Source organism: Rhea americana, unplaced genomic scaffold (genome assembly GCF_003343005.1).
Source record: "Rhea americana isolate MKP2758 unplaced genomic scaffold, rheAme1 scaffold_27, whole genome shotgun sequence".
NCBI lineage: Eukaryota > Metazoa > Chordata > Aves > Rheiformes > Rheidae > Rhea > Rhea americana.
In genome coordinates this window covers 6,631,880-6,653,568 of record NW_028186390.1, presented here as the reverse complement: position 1 = coordinate 6,653,568, position 21,689 = coordinate 6,631,880, and the positions used below count along the sequence as shown (strand labels likewise).

General features: G+C 39.4%; 1 protein-coding gene across 13 annotated transcripts in view; it reads left to right on the top strand.

Annotated features, from left to right (window-relative positions):
* MAST2 (microtubule associated serine/threonine kinase 2) overlaps positions 1-21,689 on the top strand; it is a 194,870-nt gene that overhangs the window by 86,131 nt on the left and 87,050 nt on the right. For 3 of the 13 annotated variants that reach the window (XM_085308109.1, XM_085308108.1, XM_085308113.1), the window contains one exon: positions 9,030-9,236. The exons of the other annotated variants lie outside the window; for them this stretch is intronic. In XM_085308109.1, coding sequence (XP_085164235.1) covers positions 9,030-9,236 — 207 coding nt within the window. The remainder of the gene's footprint in view (positions 1-9,029; positions 9,237-21,689) is intronic. 13 annotated transcript variants of the gene reach the window in all.

The window sequence follows — 21,689 nt, the reverse complement described above, 5'->3', positions numbered from 1 at the left end:
TGTCTCACACACACACACACACACACACACACACACACACACACACACACACACACACCCTGGGAAACTACCAGCTTGCATTGCTCTGAGATTAAAGCCTTTATTCATTTCCGGAAGGGTAGCAGGAAAAGCAGTAGTAGTGTAAGCTTACTTCTGATTAGCAGCTTGAGCTGATCCTGATCTGGAAGGAGCCTCTTACAAAGGAGTCACAATCCTCAGTCCTGCTTGGGCTGACACTGCTGGACCAACTCCGCATAAGTCATTGATTTTTTTTTTTGTGTGTGTGTGTGTGTGTGTGATACGAACGCCTTTGATCACTGCTCTTCAAGCAGTCTGTGTTCACAGATATCTTGAGTACACAATTGGTGGCCTGTGCAGGTGTTTGTGGAGCAAATAGTGTAATAGCGAGGTTTCCACAAAGTAGCAAATGTTGAAAAAATAAGCTTTTCAAAATGTAGTTTAAACAAATAGCATTTATTTAATGTTGTGCTTTATGTATCATGATGTTTACAGTATTTAATGAAACAATTGCGCTTTGATGATATTATGAGAGAACTTAGCTTCTGCCAGGCTTACAGATTTCTGATGGAATAAAATTCCATTATTGATTGCATTGTATAAAAAAGAAAGCATTCATACTGACTGTAGGCTGCTATTGCATTTTCATTTAAAATTTAAAATATTTCCAAAAGTTTATATATTACAAATATGAARCTCACAAAAACACATAAAATTCTTCCTCAGAGTTTCTGGTTTTAATGAGAAATAATTTTCAGTCTTCTAATGTAAGCTCTCTCCTTTGTATAAGTAGTGGAAAATGCTGTGTAGTGCCAGTGATTCAGCGCTGAACAATACAGTGAATTAAAAGTTTTTTTTTTTTTTTTAAATGAGGCATGACCAAACCTTTTTTAGTTCAGTTCATATGACAATGTTAAGCCAGTCACTGAGTTATTTAAAGCAGAACATGGAACTCTCACTGATTTATTTAGCAGTGTGCCTTCAGTGCTAGCTTTACTATATTTGATAGATTTTTCAGAACAGTGCTGTTTGTGATCTGAAGACTGTGAAGGTTATTTAAATGCAATCCAGTTATAAGTGAATGGTGGAGTACTGAGTTACCAGTAGTTTTTTTCTTTAATGTAACTTAAATGAATTTGTACAAAACTTTTGGAACGGACGTTGAGGATGCCAAAGGTTTTCACTTCCCTTGGTCAAGCGTGGAGGTGGGTATGATGCAAAACTACACATGAAGTTACATTTGAAATATTTGAGATACAGATGAAGTACTTAAATCACATAGTGTTTTATTTAGTAGTATAGTAATTAAATAAACTGAGAATTACTGAATGTTTGAGCTGTATTATTACTTTAACATACTCAGTTTTCATGACTTCACTTGTATCTTCTTCCATGAGTGAGTGCCTGTTAAGCCATCATTATATGACAAAAATCAGCTATCTGTGTCCAGGCCCCAAATTGTAAGCCTGTGTCCAGGCCACAAATTTTATGCAGAAGGTTGCAGCTACCAGCAAGACTGAAAATCTATGAAGAATGGGAAGGTGTTCAGTAAGCTTCAGGCATTATCTCACTGATTATTTAATTGTGTTTTCTGGAGTTACAGATTCTGTTGTCACTTCTACCGAATGATTTTTGTTTGAAAAATGTAAATAYTTAACAAGTCAGTACTGCATTGAGGCTCATGTGTCTTTCTGTTGTAATTAGCATATAGACTCACTGAAAAGCGTCTTATGGAGCTGATGCACATCCCTTACGTATAACCATATCAGAGTGTTTAGCTGATTAAAAAAAAAAAATCTACCGTTCTGCTTTGAAAGAGGAATTAGAGAAATTCCTATCAAGGAAGGAAGGAATTATACGTATAAATCGGTTAAACTGTTCTTGTCAAAAAGGATGGCCTAACAGTGTGCGCTTAAATGTAGACTGTAGGCTGCTCTCAGTTCTCCTGGAGGCCTTCCCTGAGCTTGAATCAAGTTAATGGAAGATTTTATATGGTTAAAAAAAAAATCTGAAAATAAAATTTATTCTGAAATGATAATGTGGTGCTGTAGGTGATGGATAGGGATAGTTAGGGGTGTAGCTAGGTCCGGGTTCACTGACTTTGTTCGCTGGCAGAACCAGGAATTGGCAGATGGATGAAGCACCTGGCTTGGAGCCAGAGATTCTCRAGAGGTGCCTCCATTTTCTGTGCAAACCCCAGCCTGCGCCTTGCATTCACTAGCAATTCCAGTATAGAGAAATACTGAGCCACCCTGCATTTACCTGCGTGCTAGCCTGGAGCCTGGGGCACATTAAATGCTATGAAAAGATCATCTCGGGGGGGTGGAGGGGAATGGTCTATGTTCTCCAGTAAGCCAGAGGCTGAAGGAAGCCTTGACACAGCTGGYGGTGGTTTTGGCTGCCCGTTGAGTTAGGATGGTGTTAAAGTGCGGATTAGCTGGTGCATTTGTCATTGCTGAAAGGAGAAGGGAGAGGCCTTCCTGACAGTGCTTCTAAATTTTCTTTTATCTGACTCTCATCACTTTGTATTTGCCCGGGTCGGCATGAGGAGTCCCTATTTTTGTGCAGGAACTGTTTGTAGGCCTGGGCAACAGCTGACGTTGCCCCTGCTCGCGGTGCGCAGAAGAAGCGGAGTCAGCCGCCTCAGGGTTTCCGGCCAGAGAGCCTGAAGAAGGTCTTGTGTACAAGCTGAGGAGGGTGCGTGGCGGGACGGGTGAGGAGCAGCTCCTCCTCCATGGCAGCAGCCGAGACCACGCGYGCAGCCTGGGTGGTGGCGATGCCCGGCCGGACCTCACCATCCACTCATAAAGCAATGGGCACGGTGCGAGGTGCCTCTCCGTAAGGAAACGTGAAGAAAAATGCCTGATTATTTAAATCCCGTTTAGTCATCGCTGTGCTTAAATCGCATTTGTTTGTGTTGTGGGAGGGCCCTGTGTTTAATACGCTAAAGGAAATCATATTCAACTGAACTGTAGGCTGTGAAGAGGTTGAATAACATAAGCGTTAGAACGTAATTACTTGTTCCTGTCTTCTCTCTGCTTTAGTTCAACAATCTACCTTCAAAGTTTTCCATCAATAAACAATGCATATAAATGTATTAGATGCGTTTTCCTCATGATTTCGTACACAAAATATCCTTACCACTCATGAATATTTTCCATCATTTCAAATAGTGAATCTGAAATGATTGACCCAAACCTTGATCTCCCTCCTATGAGGATGTGATTTAATTCTTTGCACCCGCTACCCTATTCTGTCCTTTTGGTGCTAGTGTACCTAGACGTTGGTTTTGGCATTGCTGACTTTGGCTTTCGAAGGGTTTCGATGTGCACCTGCACATGAAGCACGCTGGAGACCTTCCAGTCTCGCGGACTGTGGAGCGTGGCGAGGCTCAGATGAAGCGTTTGGGCAGTCATGTATGTAACAGCACCTTGGCATCCAAAAAACTGGGCTGTAAACCACAGATTTTCAGGGTGATTGCAAGATGTACAACGCAAGGTGCTCACTATTTCTTCTGATCACCTTCTCGGCTAATTAGTAGCCACTAAATTTAGTTGGAGTTGCGTTTGAGCCATCTGCTTTCTTGTTCGATGCTCCATTTTTAATAAATTCAGTTGCTCCTAACAGGAGCTTTATTGACCTATTCCTTTTTTTTTTTTTTTTTTTTTTTTTTTTTTTTTTTTGTGAAGAATATGGATTTATATCCAAAATCCTTGTGGTTTCTTAGGCTGGGTTCCTAGCTTGGGTTACTGTAATGTGTGTAAAAGTAAAATTTTATACCAAGAAAATACTGCTTTCTCACATTATATCTAAATTTGAAGAGTCGTTTAGCAAACTAAACTTACTAAGCCAGTTTTTAATTTCAGATCCAAGTTATCTGTATTAATACTTCCCCACTACTAAACAGCTATATCAGATACACTTTTTCTTTTCTTTTAAAGTGTGTGTCTGAGGGAAAAAGAACAGAGAGAGAAAAGAAACATTGAAAGTAGTTATAATCCAGAATATTTATGTACAGTTAAAGTTTTTTTCACAACAAACAGCATTTTTGGTGATATGAAAGATACCTGTGTCATCAAAGACCAAATACTTGCCTTGCTATGTAAGATTAATTACAGTTTGGTGCAGGAGGAAAAAAGTGACATATTTAAATAATTCAAATACTASCAACTACTGTTTTGTTGGTGGTAGGTACTGATATGAGATAATATTTACCTTAAGTTTTTATGCCTATCTTTATGAAACGTGTTAAATGACATAGTACTGTTTGACAGAGGTATGTGCAAGGCTAGTATGAGTGTTAATTCCTTTTAATCTCTGTTACTGTAAGGCAACTTGAGCCTGCTGTGGGGCTCGTTAGCTTGCTCCTGTTCTCTCTCATTTCCACTCCTTTAAAACCTCCAAAGCCCCTAAGTCTCTTCAGTCCTGGAAGTTTCACAGGATGCTTCACTAAACAGGTTTTAGTAATATTTTAARTTTACCCCAAGCTTCCTGACAGTAAAATAGCATGGACACCAAGGAGATTAGCTGGGAGGATATGCTGAATACTACTTTATATCAGCTTTTACTTGTACTGTTTTTAAACTGTGGTGCTTGTACCTCAGCAACAGCAACAAATTTGATGGCAGGAAAAGATTTTCCAGACTTCTTTGCTGCTGTCTTTATGCTGCCCTGCTGGGGTGCCAAAAACCCAAAAATAACCTGGTGCTCCTAAGCCCGTGTGTGGGGCTGGCTCTGGAGTCCCTCCTGCAGAGCTCCCCYGTAGCTCTCCTCTTGGTGCGTTAGGCTTGAACAATCATTTGAAAGAATATTCTTTATAAAAGAGGTAATTCAGTGCACGACGATTTTAGTGCTCCGTACATACCGTAACCTCAGAGATGACTTGTGCAAGCTTTCTTTTTTCTTCAAAGCTTTAGAAGTGAGAAAAGCATTTTGTGCCACTTCTCTTATCAAATTTCCTCTGCTAAATCCAAGTTCTCATTTTAGCACCATAATAAAATTATAMCTAACAAACAGCAACAGTTGAGCTGGCACTTTTTGTTGTGTGTTGTACTTCYTTTCTCTGGAGGGCGCCTAGTGGTTTGAGGAAACCAAGAAAGCAAAGCAAAGCAAAGTCTCTTGGTACTCTGGGCTGTCTTTTGAGACAGATAATTTATCCTTCCCTAAGGAACATAGCAGTTGAGACACTGTGATTTTTCTAGTATGGGACACCCCAGCTGTAATTWGAATCTGAAAATTCAGATCTGAGGATCTGAAAATAAGAATTCTCATCGGGAATTTGACTTGTTTGAATGCTTGCGAATAACAGGCTTTATATGCCTATTTTAAATGAAGTCTTTAAAGAAAGTGATGTAATACTTTGATTAAAATCCATCAAAGATGTATTTTGGGATTTTTTTTTTGAAAAGTTGACTTTTTGCAAATACACATTTTAAGATGTTGGACATTATTTTGTGGCAATTTTGTTAGTAGCATGAGATCGATTTTGAATTGATTGAAATTACCATTTGCARGCAAAAATGCAAGACTTGCATTATACAGAGAACATCGTGTCCTAAAAAAGTAATTTTTTTTCCTCCCCGCTCTCAGTATTTGCCTCCTCGGACGGGGCTGACTGCTTGTCCTATGCTGTTCTGTTTGCARTGTCAGAATTTATAAAGCTTGTAGCTGCAGCATGGCTTGGCAGTTGCATTTTGGTAGGAAAACTAATAGATGGAAAACTAAGGGCACTGAAGATGCTTTCAGATTGAGCTTGTGGCTCGTGAGTGGATCCAAGCCTGCAAAAGGAATAGCGCGTGGCCGCGGCGGCGGAGGGCAGCTGTTCCTCTGCGCCGCTGGTGACTTTGCAAGGGCTTCGGGGGGACGCCGCGGCTCTGTTCCTGCCTCGGCGTGAGGCTGCAAGCTGCTGCGTGAGGTTTCTGCCAGAGCCGAGCTCCCCTCGGCTCTCCCCTCGCCTTTTAATTTGGCGAGAGTGAYGGTTCCTGCTCTTTGGGGCCCCGGGAAAGTTTGGCGCTGATTTGCTGCGTGAGCGGTGTCAGGGGAATATCGTCGCCGGCGTGACGGCTCTGGCTGTTAGTTCGGGTCTTCGGCTTCCCTGCGCCGCTGCGCTGTCCTGGTGGGCTTTGCTTCCTCTCGCCGCCTGCTATAAATAGACCCGTGGCAGCTTTCYTTAAAAATAATGAGGCTTTCGACGCGAGCCGTGTGATTGATCTGGACCGTCACCATGCTCGGAGGGTGTTGGTGATGCCGGGGGTGCTCGAAGAGCTTGGGACCGGGGCTCCTTCCTGGYTTTAACCCTCCGGCTCCGGGAGAAGCGCTGTGCATCTCGCAGCACCATGATGAAGCGGAGGAAACAGCGACTGGGAGCTCCTTCGCTGCGGATCCAGTAAGGGCTGATGGGCAAAATAAATTGTGCTTGAACACTTCAAATTAAAGCTATCAAGGAAATGAGCCAAAATTTTCTTGTAGCCAATGAACAGCATTTTTAGTTCAGTTAGGGTTTTATTTATCAGTCGTGCTTGTTTGGCTATATACAAAACCTCATTTTTGAAAACCTTAAAGTTTTATTTCTGCAAAGCATAAAGTATTGCAAAAAAAAAAAAAAAAACACCCCAGTATTTTAAAAGTTTGTAATTGAGTACATAGTAGTTAAGTTTTATAACTAGCATTAGTAAAGGTAGTAAAACTCAATTGTTAGAACTCTTCTGGTTTTCTAGTTTGATCACTGTTCCAGATTTAAAGGGAACTTCTAATAATTTGTCAGAAAGTGAACTGTCCCAGGGCTCAGATCTGTAGAAGCCTTTCCTATCTTTATTTTCTTTTTAAATTAAGAACCCATTTGAAAACTTCAAAGCAACAAAACCCGTTCTTTACATTGCCCCATGTATGCTTTACCAATTACATTTAAAGAAGCTAATCCTACTCGATGCTTGTATCCTTTATAAATGCTTTGAAGTCTAATGAAAATTGTTATTTATGATGTAGCAAATGGCATTATTGCTATTAGTTAAAATTAAGGACAGTAATTAATTAATATTAGTTAAAATTAAGGACATTGTGTATTAAACACTAGGTGTAGAAGTAGAGGAGGTTAAATGAATCAGTCAGTGCAGGGAGGAGCGGGGTAGGAGGCAGCCTTAACCTTTTCTGTCAGCAGGCTCCAAAGCTCATCAGCTGTTTAGGCAGAGATTACTGGTGGAGGGGATTTCCAACATGCAAAGGTTGCTTGCTGATAAAAGAAGTATTGGATTCATTAAGAACTATAAAATAGGGAACCTGAACAAATATGCCAGACTGCAATACTTGCAGTGCAAAGTGCTTGAGTACTAAATGAGAACTGAAGCACACCCCAGATTTGCCTTTTGCTGGATTTTATGCTTCAGTATGATGAATAGAAGCTTTTTCATCCCTCCATCACAGCCAAGGTTATACTTCGTAAAAATGTGATGACGTTAGTTTGTGTTTTAGCGCGTAAGCCCACTGAATGCTTTACGTGACCCCATTTTGTTCATCACTGTCCAAATTAAAGAAAGAAAAAGAAAAAAGACTAAYGCTCCAAAGACCTTATAGCGATTCCGTCAAGCACGTATGTGGTTGATGCTCTCTGTTCATGCTCTGACCCCCTAGATACAGTAATTGACGTTGTACGTACAAGCCAGGAGTTTTGAGGGTTAGATTCAAGGAACTTTGCGTTTTTCAAGTCATGATAGATGAGCATTTATCATGACGTTGATCTTCATTGTTTAGTTCCTTTTCTTTTACAACTGACATGTAGAAGTTTGCATGATTGGAATACAATAGTTGTAATGTGCAAAAGCAAAATACTCCAAGCAGAGATGACATTTTTATTGGTCAAATTGATTATTCTGTTTGGATGCTTTATATTTAAAAAATAAAAATGATCGTATCACTAGCTAAGAACAAAAATACCACTCTTCAGGAAGCTTAGATACAGCACAAGAGTAAATACAGTTTATGGTGGCATGATAATCTCTTATTTAAAAATCCCAAACATACTTTTCTTACTGCTGTTTAAAAATCTGAGGAAAAGGCTTTTAAAATATAAATTTATCTTCTGATACATTATTTTAGTTGTCTAAGATTTCTTTATAATACCAGTATTTGTAAGTTAAATTTTCCTTTGTTTCTAGCTAAGGACATCTGATTGTGTATTGTTCAATAAAGTAGGTGCTAAAACTCTTCTTTATATTTGTGTAGAAGTCTGTTTGCAGCTTTTGGAAAARCTGCTACTTTAAGAAATTTTCTACGCTCTCTGTGTTATAAGAATATATGTTGGCTGCTACTTCTGCAAAAGCTCTGCAGTTTGTAGAACTGGGCAGTGTTGGAAATCGGTGTCCTCGGTTCTAGTCCTGAGGCTGCCAAGGATGTGCGATGAATGAGTCACTTCACCTCTTTGTGCCTCAGTTTCCCCATCGCTAAAGTTAGAATAAACCTATCTTGCAGTKCTGCTATCAGGCTTAATCAGCTGCTGCTAAAAGCACAGTCACTGCTAAATGTTGTTTTCTAGTTAACACTTTGTGTAATTCGCATTTTCACAGTTGAATATTTTTATTGCTGCCATAGCTATGGCATGGAACCATGGCTCCAAACCTGTGATCTGGGAGGGTGTGATATAAATGGGCCATTTATATCTGTTACTGGTGCCGTTATTGTCTTTGTGAATTTTTCTCAATTAAAAATTTGACATTAAGGATTGACAGTGGTGTGTGATCCGGAAAGCCTGGGAATCTCTGCAAAAAAGGATTTGGATAATTCTGGATCAGAAAATTTTCACAGTGGGAAAATAATGTTGAGTAGATAGATGTCTGCCAGATACATTTTGGTTACCAGTTTGGACAATAATCAAAAGTATGACTTTTGACCATTTGGTTTACTACATTTATTAAGAAGGCATATCTTGTATTTTGGAAGTAAATTTTTTTTCTTCTAATTGAAAAGAGAAGATGTGATACTGACCCTCTTTTTTTCTTTCTGCTATGGTACCTTGTCAGAATCTCCTCTCCTTTGTATTCCCACTGCCGAGGAAGTGATGTTCATCAGCACATGTTCTCTCCTACATCTGCTCCAGGTCTGCAGCACCTTAAATTCCCATTTAGTGCTGATTGTGCACTTGCTACTTCTCCTCTAGTATTTTATCTGAACTCGCAACCCCAGAGCAATCCATCTAGTCCATGCTACAGCCAGCCTTTTCAGTGGAGGTAAGGAGAGGTATCAACAAGGAATTTCTAACAGTTTGGTGTGAGTGTAACYATTTATGAACTTACCAGCTTTTTAATTTCAGAATAACATCTAACAGAAGACCTAGTTGTCCTAGTTCACTTCTAGACAGTGTTCAAGTTGTTGTTTGTTTGTACAAATTTTTCTAGTTCACACACAGTTGAAGGCCTTGCAGAGGGAAGAAGAGGAAATGGAATAAGGGAATTCAGTCCTCTCCACCTTTGTGTGCCCTTAAGTTGCTAATCGTACTTTTGTAGTAGTGTCTGTGCTCATGTGCAGCCAAAGAATCCTCATAGATGTCATAARTGCCAAGAAAACCAACAAACCAACTTAAAAGTAAAACATATTAATGTGAAATTGGAAGCTTTTATTCTTATGAATTTAAATGATTAGTCATTACTTCATGTACTCCACTGTGATTAGGTTTCACAGAAAAACTGGTACTATATGAGTGCTTGGAGACTTGCTGCTCTGAATGCTGTCTTGGTCCAACGGCATGAGTTAAGAGTGCATCTGAGATTAGTATTTTAGGTCTGGGGTACAATTGCAAGTGAATCTCTTGATTGTCCCCATTTAATTTGCTTTGTTTCATGTAGTGGATTACAGCATGTGAAAGGGCTTCCTTTTGGCTCAGTTTAACCTGGAAGATGCACTCCAGGAATGCCCCGARTGCACTGTAGTCCATCAGTGCTCTGCACCAAATCTTCAGTCTGTAGACTCGATTTGTTGAGCTACCAGACTTGCTAAGACAGACCTAGGCTTACTATCTGTTTCACATTAYCTTTCTCCTATTTTTAGACAATATTAAAAACCCTTCCTCAAACACTTTCCTATAAATAGCATGCCTTTTTGAGTTTAGCCCACATTACAAACTAGTGTATGGCATGAATCCTAATCATTGATGTAACCTAACTATCCTGGTGCTAGATAGGAAGCTTGCTTTCTTTATAGCAGATCTGTGCTGGAGATGCATGGAGACCATCAGCAGCCCCAGTCGATGCTTTTGGTTTCTTCACTAGGGATACATAGTGAGATAGTCCCGGCAGAGCAGCAGTGACARAAGCTAACACAAGCTAGAGATCTTTGCGTTGCAGCTCTGAAATTGGAGTGAAGTGGTACCTACTTTAAACTTGAGCTAGCAGAGCCAGCTGAAGGCTGCTTTGGAAGTTCACATACTGTGGCAGCGATGCAGCTGGTCAAATTTCAGTTACTCATCAGATGGTAATGCAGCAGCCCCTGAAACTAGGCTGTTATTTCAGAGGGAGGTTGCTCTTGCTCACCAGCTCCAGTGCAGTAACTAGAAAACGTGAAGTTGAGCTATTCTAGGCCTCTGTCCCTCTTATGGAGAGTATTGCACATTACATCTGGTGGGTGGAAGCCAGGCTTTCAGCAAAGGAAGGGATGCAGCTGTGTTTAGCATGTTGTGCAGGGTTGTGGAGAGAGATGGTTGCTCCAGACCACCTGCTCGTTTCCCTGGAAGCTCGGCAAGAGCTGGGGAAAATTTGTGTTTTGGCAGCACGTGCAGTGCAGTGAAGGGCAGTGACTAAGGAGCAGCCTCTTAAGATTTTAATATGATTTTAATATTAATAATTTTAAATGATTTTTTAGTATTTGAAAGCTGATATTGGGTAATAGTCCTCTGCAAGGCCTATTAAGTGCTATTTAATGCTGCTTAGCATTGGAGCTAATTAATTGACTGGTAAGTAGTAATTAGCTATCAAAATTAGATTACTGTTGAAGTCAACTGAGAACAGATTTTTTTTTTTTTTTTGGAGAAGAGGTCTAATGATTATTGTTTGTTTTTTTTCCTTCTTTTTTATTTTAAAGCCTTTCTGGTACTTTCTGCTTTTTTTCTGAGAATCCTTTGGTCTTCAGGTGTTTGACATTGATCAGTGAATACTTTCCTAATAAGAAAATAGTTCATGTAAAAGTCTCAGTGTCCCGTTCTAGTCCACTGTTACTATGACTCTTCTTGATTATATTTTTCACATATGTGCACCTTGCAGCCATCTGCTCTCTAAATGGTTGATGATTCACAGCTATGTGGCTGTTTGTAAGAGCTTAGACCTACTATAATAACTTTTTATTTTTGTCCTTTGTGAGTTGTTGCTTTCACCTGTGCAGCTCTTGATCCTGTTTTATCCTGTCGCTCTTTGTTGTAGATGTGTTTACTTGGTTACAGTAGCGATAGCCATTCCCGTTTGCTTAGAGCAGAGGTTCATCTTGGCAAGTTATTAGTGTCATTGATCTACTCAGCTTAACACTCTCAGGTTAGCCAGGCAGCAGCTAATTCCTGTAGTGCTGCAAGTGATAACAGGAATGRGTGGAAAAATTAAGTAGAAAAGTGTACGCCTTCAGGTTAAGTGTTTCTCATTGACCCTCAATATATTGCATTTTCAAGTATCCATAGTTTCCCTTCCTTGCGTCTTTTTCCTGATGTGGTTGATGTTTCTGCATGAACAGAASTACTGTCGGTGCATCTGACATCAAGCACGTTCTGCAGCTAGTGTGAAACTTCTTGGCTTCTCAAAGAGTTAATCTAATTAGGAAAGGAAATATTTTATGCACAGCCTTTGAACAATTGGAAATAATGTAAATGTTTTAAATAAGTAAAAGGAGATCTGAGATGGCACAAATACAATAAAAATAAATTGATAGCAGGTAAAATAAGACTGTTACTGTTGATGCAACTGTGGGTTGGAATTAAGGTCATGTATCTTTAGGATGAAAAGAGAATGATGTCCAAAATTAAACTGAAGTRTTGGATCTCATATTGGGGATCTGGCCTGTGCTCTTCTGGGGTTAGCAGGGAAGTCAAATTACTAAAGAATATGAGGCCATGTTTCACAGCTGGTCCTCTTTATGACTTGGCAAGTCTTTGTACACCCGTATTTGTCCTTTAATTTAATAGAAGTATGGATTTACTGCATTTCTTGATATTAAATTGCCTAAAAGATGTTATATATTAATTGTTCTTAGAACTGATGGGCCTTGAGATTTAAAAGAAYGTGTACTCCCCCCCATCTCAAAGGATAATATGCTCTGAGTGACTCTCTCAGCAAGATATAAATTAGATGGAAAAATTCTAGAAATGTATTATTTGCTTGTGGTAACAAGGGTGAAAGTGGTCAAGTGCAGCAGTTCTGGCCTCTCTGGGTACTGCAGGTAAGGTGAAATCTTAATAGAAATTTGCTTTATCCTAGCGAATGAAGGAAAGAGTTGATGGGCTGGGGCAGTGTTGAGCTGCATTATTTAAGGGATATTTTCTCATGCTATTTTGATTTCATGAACTCATGTCGGTTATGGAACATGTTTTTATAGGAATATATGCTACAGTTTATAGGAATGTTTTCCACTGGAGGTTCTAGTCTTAATAAAGTTTATTGATAATAGCTAGTAACCTTTTGTAGCTTTGCAGAATAGTTTCAAAGATTTTTCTAGCCCATACAAAATCTGATGACCATTTCTGAACTGATGGTGGTCAGATCCTTGCTATCTTAAGTAAAACAAAAGGGGAAACCTAACATTGCTTCAAAATATCATCATTTGAGCATAATACATAATTATTTGATCAGTGTGTAATTCCARTTTTATGAATTTTATGTAATTATGGTTTTATGGACATCTGTGATATAATTCAAGAATCTACTTACATTAAAAACCCTATTCTAGGAAACAAGCATTTAATCAATAACCGTGGTAAGCAACAAGAATAAATTATACAGGGGACAGTCAACAAATGTACTGGGAGAGTTGCCTGTCTTTATTTAAAGCCTTTCTCGAATAATCTGTTGCAGTTGGTGTGGGGAGACCTATATTTAGAGTTGTGGCTTGTTTGGGTGCGTGAGCGTGGTGCAGCGTCTCCGGCGAGCCAGATCCGTCGCAGGGAGCAGATGCGTTTTCCCAGCATCACCAGAGGCCGCACAGCCCAGCCAAGCTGCGGGAGACTGGGAGAGAGGGAAAAATCTCCCATGTCTGCATGGAGCCTCCTGGCAGGCGTCAGAGCTTTCTTCTCTTTTATCTTCTGGGATTACTGGTGTGTCTTGATGAGGGTCATGTAACTCCAGCCTAGAAGCTTTGCTGTCCTGTATTTCAAGGCAGRTGTAGAAGTCCCTTTCATAATATATGGAAGTATGTATTTATTTTATCTTTTTCTCCCCAAGTTCAGCTATGTTCTGAGGTTTTCTGGGCTTTGACTGCGCGTTTGCACCAGAATAATCTTAATGCTRTGGTGAGTGGGATTTGGTAGTCAATCAGTTTAAAAGGCCATGTGTCTAGCATAGCTAAAAAAAATAATAGTTTTAAAAATATATTTTAAAACATTTTAAGTAAGAAAACCTAATCAGCTCTGGTTKTTACAAGTGCCTTGATCAAAACCACCAAAAATCTTTAATAAACAYGCCTTATCTATGTACATTAGATTGCATAAAACTCTATTCTTTAAAATGTGTCAGCCAGTGTATTTATTAACCTACCAACTTCACTGAACTAGTGATTGTGTATATACTGTGTAAATTCCTGAAAAGCAAAGCTGCTGCGGTGATACAGTGACAGCACTGGAGACCTTTAGCACCCTATTTCCAATATTGTGGAGGAAAACAAAATTTWTGTAATAGTCTTAATGAAGCTTTTGGTTTGAAGAACAGGGCAGCACTGTGAACAGTACGAGTTCCATATTTTTAAGGAAGATGAAAAAAATTCAGAATTCACATGTGATGAGATTCCTTTGTAATTTCATTTTGAAATATCTCAAATTATCAAGAATTGGTGATCCTACCCCTACTTAAATTTCCTCTTAATTTAAAGTCACTTGATACAGCATTTGAGAGTTTATTTTAGCTAGTATTTTGTATTTGACAAACGTGGGAGGATTAATGAAGAGGACTATATTCAGCTTGAATGACATTTGGAAATTGTTCTGTTACGGCAGCAAGTGATATCTTCTAGGTTTAATTCTTGCTTCACTTCAGGTTCTGCTTTCTTAAATGCGCTAAATAATTGGTCAGAGTTGACTGCAGAACAGTGTAATGCCTTCTCTGCAAACAGCGCAGATAAGCAATTCAGGAATAATGAGTAATAGAACAACTTTGTGAGTGTATCATTATGCATAACGTGCTACAGTGAATTTTGAGTAGGTAATCTTAAGGCAACTGAATTTTAATCTGCATCTCACTGAATGAATGAATGCGTTTCCCATTGTTCGTTTCCTTTTTTAATGGAAATTTTTCTCTTCATTCTTTTTCTTTGTGCCAGTTGTTACTCTTGGGAACACTTCTTTCGATGTAGGAGATGTAGACTACAGAGGAGAGACATGTTGGTGATACCTAGAGAATTGTCTGGTTCAGATTACTTTCCGTCTTTCTCAAGCTGGTTGGAATATCTCCATTTGCTTGTSACATGATTGGAAGTAGTGGGACATGCTGGCCTTTGGTACAGAGTCCTATCCGTAGTATTTGGAAGAGAGAATTTACTGTACCGCTAGCCCCATAGATTTGTTCCCTTACGTCAGCATGCAACCCCGAGGGCCAAGCAGAGAAATTGGCAATAATTTCTTCTGGGCAATTTGAGGGTATTTTGTTGTTAATGTTCATAGAATTGGCTACTTCTCATTGCAGCACTGGGGCATGGGACATAGCATGTGATCATTGCAATGAAACATGATAATTTTTTTGCCATATATCTTAATGATGCACGGTCGCTTTGTCCTCCTGTACTCTTTGGGATGCAAGTATATTTGGAGGGGGGTGTGGATGGCTTCCCTTGCAATCTTCAGGAGAAACAGTCCTTATCTTGCTCTGAATTGAGCTTTATCTTTTTTTTTTTATTTTTTTGGGGTGTATATAGACATTAAATGCTAAAATCCTTGCATGCTATTTGGAGGTGCAGGCGCAGACCAGTTAAGCGTGCCAGTTCGGATTGGAGGTGCGACTTCTTGTCTTGTTCCAGGCTCCCGTAGGCTGCCGTCAGTGAAGCCGCTGGTGTAAAGCTGTGCCTGGCCATTCGACCTGGGAAATCAGAGGCTCCCAGAGGGGAGGAGGTGCCTCTGCCTTGCCTGACAAAGCTCTCCTATCCTTCTGCACCTATAAACTAACTGATTCATGACTATTTTTTTTTTCCCCATATAGTTGCGGTTGAAGGCTCTGCTCTGCTTATACKCTTGAGTATGAACTGCTCATTTGCTGCCCCTATATCATATAAAGAGTTTGAAGTTTTTGTTGGGAACAAGCTCACAGCTTCTAGAGAGAAACTAAAATCCCTGACGGTTCTCTAGATACTGTAAATACTGAGTTTTTACTTATTCCGTCCTTATCCTTGAATAACATTGATTCTCTCAAACAGTAGCGGTGTACTCAGGTTTGYACTAGATTCTTCGTTCAGCAAAGTCTTTTTCTCAAAGAGCTTTTGATCGTGAATGCGGATAGAGAAGTGAAACGTGAAACATTCTCGGACAAGGGAATCATTCTGAGAGGAAAAAATATTACATGTTTGTTTACAGTTGAAGTTTTCGTAGACAGTTTGATGCATCTTCCAAAACTTGTTTTTAATTGTATCATTGGGCAACTAGGTACTATTTTGGTTTTTTGACTTGGAAGATCTGTGCTATGTAGACATGCCTATTTTCATCGCATACTGAAGGCAGAGAAATACTACCATTGGGTACTTGTGCGAATTTAATACGCTTCAACTAGGCAAAAACAGAGATTATATGACACAGCTGCTTGCAGTTGCAGGGGGCTATTCCTGCTCGTGACCAAGAGATTTCTTCCAGACCTACTTTCCTAAATAGTTACCRTTTGAAGTTGTGTGTTGCAATCTCTAATTTAAGCAATTCAGCTGGTCAACATTAAACTGAAAACCTAAGGAAAGTTTAGAATATAAAGAAGGGAAGTAGACTTCTAGAAAGCATTGCACTTCTCAAAACAGTGTCACATTTCCGCTGTGTCTGCCTGTCCTGAGCGTGAACTTCTCTCTCAAACTTGAGCTCCTGTTTGAAGAGTCAGAACTGTGCCATGCCAGACTGCCTCAGACGCTGCTTCGTGCTCTATAACTTACCTTTCAAGTGCTATTTCCTACAGGCTGCATCCACAGTCCCCCTTTTTGTTCTCCCACTGTCTCTCTATTCCTGTTGTTGTTCATTTATCCTAAGTATGCTTTTTCTGACCCTCCAAGTTAAGTTCTCTCTTACTCTCGTGCATCTCCTAAAATTTTACGACTTGGGCTAGTGTTTATTATCCTGTCATTCAATCCCTGGTTTCATATTTGAGAGAGTAATTGCCACATCTCTGATCTGAAATAAGGGAATTTATTTGTATAGAAACTTCACTCAAAAAATGCTGCGGAAAAAGTACGTTTTCTTCTTTTAGAAGACCTGCTGCATGCCCAGAAGTGATAAAGTATGCCTGGGTTATAGTTTGTCTGAGAAGATGAATAATATTTTTGGTGCTCTCTATTACGTTGTTCCACTTTACACATTCTTGTGATTCTCAGTCCTATTCGTCAAAAAGATGAAAAATTTAAAACAATAACAAAACAGGTCAAGTTATAATTCTCAGCGAATTTATAGGGTAAGAGAATTCCAATGCAAAGAAATCTGGCAAAAATCCATATCAGCTTTATTCCATGCTGCACTTTAATGCAACTGTTTGTCCATACTGTTTATGAGAAGTTGAGAGATTAAACCGGCAGTAAATACGCAATTTTTCTAACTGAATCGACACACAAATATTCACTGGAAATATTTCTTCAAATTGCCAGCACCCGCGTTTCTCTCGCTGAGAACTTTCAATTAAYTTGGGCAAAATGGAGTTGATCCCAGCTGCGCTCGTCCTGGCCGCGGAGGAGCAGCCCGGGGAGGCACGTCGGCGCCTGTGCCCCACGGCTGAACGGGCGCAGCCTCTCCTGCCGCCAAGATGGATCGCAGACCCGCGACCTGTCGCCTCTGCAGCCTTCCCCGCCGTCTCCAAACCACAGGCAGCCGCGGGCTGCGCGGCAGGGCGCCGCGGGCTGCTCTCTACCTCCTGTTGTCGTAAGTGATCARTGTTGTCAAAAAGTTCCTGTATTGAATAATTTCCCGAGTCTCCTTCTCTCAGCGGCAAGTACATTCTTGGGACAAGCAGGTGGTGCTCATTTATGTGTATGATCTCGGCTGTCCGCGCTGCTCTGTTCGGGTTATACAAAACCACCTGGATGTGTTCCCGCTTCTCAGCGAGTCCTGCAGGATGAGTTCCTTGCGTTTGTTATCGACTGCCTTTTTATAGGTAGGGCAGAAGCCTAAATTTCTTTTTGTTTGGAAACATAAAAGGTCCTCCATTGGCTTAAATTTTACTTACATTTTTTTTTTGATTTTTGATTTACCAAATCTGTGTAATTCTAGCTCTGCTAGTAAAAATTTGGAAGAAAAGATAGTAAAATGAATATGAGATATRTATTACTCTTTATCTACATTTTCTTTTTTCTTTTTATCTGAGATGCTTTAAAAGTTCATTATTGAGGGGGATTATATTAGTGATATTTCTTTTTAAAATATGTCTGAGCAGTTCTGTTCCCACAGATAAATTTTTTACTGCTAGTTGAATTAGTCTGGATCTATTTGTGTCATTTTGTAATGGTTTACTGAATAGTTTAATGAGATTTAGCATTGCAAGCTTTTCAATATTGTGTTTGATATTTTAGAATGAATATGTCCTTTCAAAGCATGTTTGAAGTAAATACTAATTTCATCATATCAGTAATGGATATTTGCTTTGCCATTTTCTCTCTTGAGTGACAGAATAACTTCAGGAGATACTGAAAATGCTTGATTTCTGGTTCTAGCATTTTTTTCTAGAGACTACAGAAAGCACTGAGTTCCATGTCTGTCTATTCTGTATTTTATTTCAAATCTTCATCTTTATTTAAAAGCAGAGAATTCCATCTGGGCCAATTTATCTTAAATTATTAAATCTGCTTCTGTGTTCCAGACTTCTAAAATGTATGTCCCTGTCCCTGCTTATATATATATATGTGTGTGTGTGTGTGTGTGTGAGCGCATATATATATGTGTATATATATATCTTTATTCAAAGAGCTTCTGAATATTGTGTTTATTTTAAGGAATATTGCTTTCTAAATGCATCAGTTTTGTGGATTCTCCAGAGTTACTGTAAGACAGTTTATTGAGATGTATTAATCTAGAGCTATATAAAAATCGATGTTTCAAGCTTGTTCTCATGTTCATTTTGTCTTGTTCATTATATACTTCTCTGAAGCTCGCAACCTTGAGTAGCTTGTTTGCCTGCTGGCTGATGATATGTTATCACTGCTTTCCCAGACTTTAAGATTAAATGCTAAGCTTTTGCTGTGAAGATTCACATTATTCCAAAGGAATAACTAAAATAGGGTCCTATTTCTGTTACTAAATATATGGCCAAATTAGGATGTAATTCTGCCTTTAAAACTGAATGAACATTTTGTCTATATGCATCTATATCTATCTATCTGTGTATCTATCTATCTATATCTCAGAACTGATGATGCTTCCCTAGCATGGTTTTCATTTCTGTGTCTGTTCTGTAGCAGGAGTTATTTTGTAAAGTCTATTCTTATCCCATGCTCTAACTTCATTAAGAATTTATGCCTGAAAATGTAAAATTCATCCTCTTACTCTGTTCATTACATTAGCATTGCACTTGCTCCCAGAATTACTCTCCTTAACCAACATCCTACAAAACAATCATTTTGTTTCAGAAAAGCCTTGGTAAATGCAAGGGCTTTACAATATCCTCACCATTTCAGCTGAACCTAAGTGTGTTAAACAAGAAATGAGAAAATAAGCCGCAATGTGGAAGGGCTCGCTCTGAAGATTCAGGTCGGAACAAACAGCCTGAATTATACCTAGAAACAAATTAGATGCCAGTGCTCATTCTGGAGTTCAGGTTCGATTTGCTCCTCTGGGAAATTTGCTGTCAAACAGGCAAAAGCACTCCCTGCTAGCTGGTTATCCAGCGTAGCCCACGTCTGGTTCGCTGGTTTTTGATGCTCTCTTGACCGGGTTGCTGCTGTGAGGTTGGTGTTGGAAGTCTGCAACCTTGTGTAGATGCAGGGAGCCCCTTTTGCTGTTGTGAGCACATAGTTGTGATCTGGAGTAACAAAAAGCTGGCTAATTCCCCCCTGTGATAACAGCGCCGCTTCCTTTTTTTGTTTCTTGTTTCATTCAGTTTACTTTAATTACTTGTGCATGGCCTTGGTTTAGCGTCAACACGGTACAGTTTCTTCAGTCCTCAGTCCCTCCAAAGGCACAAAGTGTGTCAGCTGCCTTTTCTCTTAAATTGTCCTTTAAGATCTGTGCTGTTGTTTCCCTGTAAAACAGAAGTTAATAACACTTGCTTTTTCAAATTTGCTTTGCTACGGCAGTCTTGCTGGAATGGATTTGATGACCATCAAGGACTGTGTGTTACCTTTTTTTGGGATATACGCAAAACCCTGTTGCTGGAGGATACAGGACGTAGCCTRGTTTTCAGCGCAGCGGAACGAGTGATGGGAGAATTGGGCAAAGAACGGAGACCTGTGATAGCTGCTAGGGCTTCCCTCCCTGTCGGCTGTAGGCTGATGCACGTTCATTGATGAAGATCGCTTCCCTCTTCCAAATACTGTTGCATGGTGAATATACTAATACTATATTACAGGTTACAAAATCTTAAGTGCATCATGATAAATAATCCATGATAAAGATGAAGAAAAGCCGTGGGGACTAAATTTATTTTCCTTTGGCTAAGTTTTGGCTGATGAGGAAGGTGAAAGTTTTGGAGAAGGATATTGAGCTTATGGCACACATGGTGATGCTTTGCTCATATGTTATTGAGTGGCTTCAAGACCATATTGCATAGCACACTGTGTGTGAAATGAGATTTTCAAAACCGATGTTCAGTATTGTTATTTTTAAAATGACTTCTCATTTTTTATGTTGTTTGACTTGCATATTGAGGTTACATTTGATTAAATAGGAGAACTGACATTTGAATCACACTTACTTGCAAGAAGGCTGAGTGGAAAAAGAATGCAAGTTCTAGTAATTCATCTGAAGAGGTCAATTGACCTTTCCATGGCATCTAAACCCAATCAGCAATTTTGCGASCTTGAAATTCGGTTAAACTTTATGCTATATTGAAGTTGCCCAATATCTTACTAGTCTTATTTGTGAAGAATAGGATTGTATGGAATATTAGCACACTAGTAAATRGTATTTTTTGTAAATAGAAATACAAAGAGTATTTCTTATTTAATATTTATAGAATTTGGGGCACAGTTTGTATTTTGCCTTGCTTATTATCGCTTTTTGGGGGAGTATTTTCATATAGGAAATACTAATCCTCACAACAGGGCTGTAGTTAACACCCTCTGTATCTAATTTAGTACTGTTTTAGAATAAATGGTTTAGAACTAAGAAACCAAGGCAGTTGCTTACGATTAGGTTCTGCTGTGATACTGTGGTGAATTAATTAGCATTTCAGGATATCTAGTATGCAGACAGCTCCTGTTAATTCAGTACCAGTGCTGGATTTAAGTCACATGAGAAGTCGGCAGTTTTATTCAGGTGCGTGCGAGATGTGTGTACTGTGCCTTATACGTAACTGTGCCGCGGTTCTGTAAATGATCTTTTGTCTCGTTGTCTRAACTAGTCCGGCCACCAGGATGCTACCTGTGTGGGAACAGCCCGCCAGAGGCAGGTTTGGTGGTTCTTCACCCCCCAAAAAACGACTACCAATTCCGTCATCTGACATTGCAGTAGCTTCTGTAGTAGAATGGATCTTGAATTCTGCATTGACTTGGAGTTGGGGTGCAAGGAATTGGAGTGACTTCTGCCAACATATGAAGAAAGATGTGATTGTATAACCTAGCAAGTGGGCATAGAAAATTGAGCCTTAAAGCTATATTCAGCTTCATGTCTTATGTCAGACTGTTGCTTAGATTTCTTGAGACTGCAGTCTCCTCGGAGAAGACGGTCCGTTCTTGATTGTTCAAATAATAATGATACCTCAAATAGCTCAACACACATCTTCCATTTAGTGCTTTTTTTCTTTCTTTTTTTTTTTAAAGGAATCTTTTTTTTTAGAAGAAGTTTTTCTCTGGGGTGTTTAGTGCTACGTTGTTAGTGTTGTTTCAGAATACCCTGGACTTCTCTTTACTCTGCATTTGGGGGCAGTCCCCAAATAAGTGCTTTACAAATGCTAATCCAAAGGATTAGATTTTGRTTTTGGCATGTGGAAGACACATTTTGAAAAGCAGGCATAGTAAATGCTCAAGAGATTTCCCTTGTTTGTTAACCAGTGTTACATAATTTGCAAAGTGCTTTTTGCAGTTCTTGGGTAGGCACTCTACCGAATCATACCGAACAAAGAGGCACAAACTTTTMAGTTTGAGGTGATAGCAAACAGTCCATTTTGTTGCCCTGTTTC